General features: G+C 40.2%; 1 protein-coding gene across 1 annotated transcript; it reads right to left on the bottom strand.

Annotated features, from left to right (window-relative positions):
* Positions 1–3,135: 3,135 nt before the first annotated feature.
* On the bottom strand, positions 3,136–4,041 carry TAS2R16 (taste 2 receptor member 16). The gene has a single exon (XM_039860819.1). It carries the CDS (start codon positions 4,039–4,041, stop codon positions 3,136–3,138), a length of 906 nt encoding a protein of 301 aa, XP_039716753.1.
* Positions 4,042–4,371: the final 330 nt, after the last annotated feature.

The raw sequence follows: 4,371 nt of genomic DNA, 5'->3' as shown, positions 1-4,371 counted from the left end.
GGCAGATCTTGGAAAGTCTTGAATACCACGCTCCAAAATAGGCAAAATTATGCAACCGAAGTGTTTGAATCCATGTAACCTGAATGGTAGGAATAGGAGGGGCATAGAAAATATCACCGATAAATAAATTCTATGGTGTGTTTAATTAAAACCAGACTTTATGCTAGGTGCTACCAGGAATTTACCATTTTTGCTAGTCTTCTCTGCATCCCAAGGCATTCATTAAGCTCATGGGGCATTGTGTGAAGGGTGGAGGGTCTACTTTCTGGTTGTCAACGGTTTAATATAAATATGGTATATGTTTGTATACAGGTGCTGGGCTGCAGAATTCACATGGCTCCTCCTAAATTCAATGGCACTACTCGCAGGTGTCTAAACATTGTCCCCTAAAACCCCGGACACAGCCTTCTTTATCTTTATGCTCCCTATTTGTTGTGAGTTTTCATGCAATGCACTCTATGTGTGTGTGTTAATGAGTGTTAATAATGAGTGTTATAGGGTAGGCTACTTATAAGTTGAATAAAAAAGGTGCATAGCCCTTTGGTGCCTGACATTCATATCTAGCTAATTCAAACTCTCAAAAGAATTTCTTGTTCTTTGTCTGAACATTGCTGTTAATCTTTCTAAGATATCTGCCTTTGAAATCCTAACCATCTTTTTTTCTAAATTAAAACTCTTTGCTCCTTTCAAATTTATTCCTTAGTTTCCTCTCCTTTTCTTTTGTTTCTTAGGTATGGTATTAACCAGTCATGTGAATTTAGGTAATTCACCTGACCTTCTTAGGTCTGTTTTTAAGCTGAGTTGGATTTGAATGATCTTGACCTGTCCTTTCAGTTGAAAATGGTAAAATGTCTGTAAAAGCTCTTTGTGAATATTAGGTGCCACAAGATAAGGGATAATTATTCTTTCTGTTTCTATTTTGTTTTTGATTTCTGGATTCCCCCGCAACTGCCCCTGACACCCACCTCATGGAGTATCATGACTTCTAGCATATCATACACATTTAGGATAAGTTTTCCATTGTATATAATACAAAGAAGACAGTAGAGTATTAAAAATATTTAACAGCTTCTGGAAGAATGTATATGCGGTAGTTGTGGGGAGGGAGTTTCTTTTTTTCCTATTCTCTATGCATATATGAAGGAAACAGTTTCTGTTTCTTCCAGTTATCTGAGATTTTAGAACATGCAAGTTGTGGATACAAATGATCAATCGCAATGATTTAAATTTCACTGGCTTTTATCCCACTTATTCCAGCAAGATCCTAAACCCTTGCGCCCCATCTCCTGACCAGCCTCCTAAGCATTCCTGGAAGTCTCTGGTCAGATAACACAATGTTGATATCTATCATTTATTTTCCTTTTTTCTACTCAGTCTCACTTCATCTGGTTATACTTCTGCTCCCCAGACATCACTGCTTCCATGAGGTTCCATTATATTTCCTACTACAGTTGAACCACTGGAGCTCGGGAGATGCCGAGGCTGCATTGAGTACTGCTGTGAACTGGAAAAATATGCTTTCTCCCGTTTCTGTGAAATAGTAGAAATGCTGCTGAGATATGTCAAATGGCACAGAGTCTTTGGTGAAAATGGTCTTTAGTTTGTACTTAGATTTCATACCGTCAGTTTCAAATATTAATTCAAGGAATAACTCGACTGGGACATGGATTGAAGTGATAGACCCAAGACCAGAAAAGAATTTCTGTTTCCTTCCAGGGATTAAATGTTTCTTTCATTGTCAAGCTTGAGAGAGCTGCATTCTTTTTCCCACAGGATGTGTTTTTTTCTCAGGAGGTGTTTCAGTCTTGTAATGGTAGAGTCAGAAGTTCAGTTGATCAGACGTGCCCAATATATATAAAATGTGAATAAAAATTATATCCTGAACTTCTAGCACCAAAAAATCTTAAGAGATGAAGCTGTCTTTAGGGAAAATACCTAGGCAATTTCCTGGAGCAGATGAGACCCAAACCCCTGGAAGTTGGCTTTTACCAAGATACCTTGTTGCTAGTAGGTGAGGGCGAAGAGGAGAGATATGATGAGAGAGGTGCCTTGGGGAGCAGGTAGCACTGGGTGCTATAAGGAAAAGGGTATGAGAGAAGCCTGTGAATTTTGGGGAGGCTGAGAAGGACTTCTAAAGAATAGGAGGAGCCCTATAGATGATTTCTAATTGGTTACTATGTAGTTCCTGTATTCTTATCCATTTGGGAAGAGTTTTGGACTTCACAGAACATAGAATAGGAGAATATAGAGAATTTAAGCCAATGGCACTCAGATTTTATGAAGTAAGAGGAGTTCCCAGATGACATCTGGGTTATATGTGGAAGCAAACCAGTTAAGCCTCAATCTGGGAATTTTTCTAGAAGGTTCATTCCAAATTGTAGTACAATAGAGAGGCAACAATTCAGCCAATGGAAACAATATGCAATTGACCCAGTTAAGTTGCCAATATCTGGGTAGGTTCTAGGATTAACCTAGATTAGGTAAGTAGTTTGCTATTCTGGGGAGAATATAATGTTTTAGCAAATGAAAATGAAAGAAGAGTTAAGTTCTGACTTGAGTTTTAAAACTTTTTCAATAAAGGCACAGTATTTGTAAGACAAATAAATTAGAAAATTTATTTCATTGGATAAAAGTCCAGAGCAGCGGCAGCAGCAGCAGCAGGAGAGGGCAAGGCGGCCTTGGCACAGATCTTTTCTTGACTAAATTTAGGAAAGTGAATTGATTGCTTTGCCTGGGGAACATTCAGGGTATGGGCAATAAATTCATATTGCAGAGAGACTCATATTAGTGTGTGAGAGGATAAGATAAAAACTATGTGTGGACACCCTGAATTTGGCTCTCTTGTGTAAAATATACTGGGAGTAAGACTCCGAAGGTCGAGACGACTAAGGAGAGATGGGGAAGTCATGAGAGTCAGGACCAACCTGGGGATTATGGGAAGGAAAAGAAAGGAGTGGTATTGAATAGAGAAAGGATTGATTGTTTTAGGAATGGATGGCTATGGGAATAAAAGAGAATGAGGCTTGCATTTACGATACATCTCTATGACAGAGAATTGTCAAGAGTAATGCTGGTGACTGGTGTTAATTTCCATGCAAACTCCATTTGCCCAAAGGTCTTGCTGTACCTAGTGGCTCAGGCAGTCTCTAAGCCCCAGCACCTTACCTTTAAAACCTTTTTCAATTTAGGGCTGCTCATCATCAGTAAAGTGGAGTGAATAGAGACCACAGCATAGATGACAGTTTCCCAGGCCCAGAACCAATGTCTCCTATTAAACGGATTGTCTATTATGGTGATAAATATGGCCAGAAAGTAAGAGGTGAAGAAGATGAGGAAGAAGGCAAGATACCTCAAGGCACTAAAGTGAGCTTTCAAGCTGGAGTTGCAGTGGCCAATGTTGTGACGTTGCATCTGCCCCAAGTGTTGGCACAATGAGGCTATGAGCGAGATGGTGGAGGCCAGGAATAGGAGGAAAGGAATAACCAACAACACCAGTTGCTGAAATATCAAAAAATTCTGCAGAAGCATCTTAATTCTCTCAGTCACAGTGTTGTTTCCAGGCAAATGCATCATGGAGATTAATTGAAATTTGATGCGACTCCTAATGACTGAAAGGATGATTGCCACACAAGAAATCAGCAGAGAGCCCAGCAGTAGCTGGGGAACCAACCTCAAAATTCTCCACTTCAGCCAGAGAAAGACGGGGTGGGTGAAGGAAGAGACTTTGACACAGTAGACAATAGCAAGCAAGCTGGTTAACCAGAACGTAAGAGTATTAGTAAATTCCCAGATGATTGCTATGTACCAAAATGTGGTGTTAGGGTTGAAATAGGAGCAAAAATTGTACAGCACCGATGACCACTGCTGGCAGAAGCGGCAGAAACCCAGGCTGATGAAAACCATGTCCACAGGTGACATCCTTTTGATCTGCATCCACTCTCTGCCCAGCACTGCAACAATTAGGCTACTCTGCACAATTATTGTCAAGGACTCAAGCGCATAGATGACCATGAAGAAGACAGTGAGTTGGATGGGTATCATCCTTTTACCCCAAAGTATCTTCCTGGACGCAGACTCAGAATCTCTGCAACAATTTCCAGATAGGGAACATGTGCCTGGTCTCACTACTGTCTCATGCAAGAAAGTACCTCTACCTCCTGTGGATGCAAATTTCCCCTCGCTCACTTTTGACTTTGCCATTTTTCTGTCTGCAAGATTTGCTTATGCTTTGCTTGCTGGTTTGTTATTGGGCCCAGATGCAGGGAAATATTTGAATGTGGATTTGTGTTCCTGAGGTGATTTGATTATTTCCATAAAAGCATACCTATTTCATAACCATGCCATTTATTTCCTCTTTATCTCTCTGAGGAG

Source organism: Pteropus medius, unplaced genomic scaffold (assembly GCF_902729225.1).
Source record: "Pteropus medius unplaced genomic scaffold, Ma_sr-lr_union100, whole genome shotgun sequence".
In the NCBI taxonomy this organism is placed as follows: Eukaryota; Metazoa; Chordata; class Mammalia; order Chiroptera; family Pteropodidae; genus Pteropus; species Pteropus medius.
The sequence above is the reverse complement of the archived record's forward strand: the minus strand, read 5'-3'. Positions and strand labels throughout refer to the sequence as shown.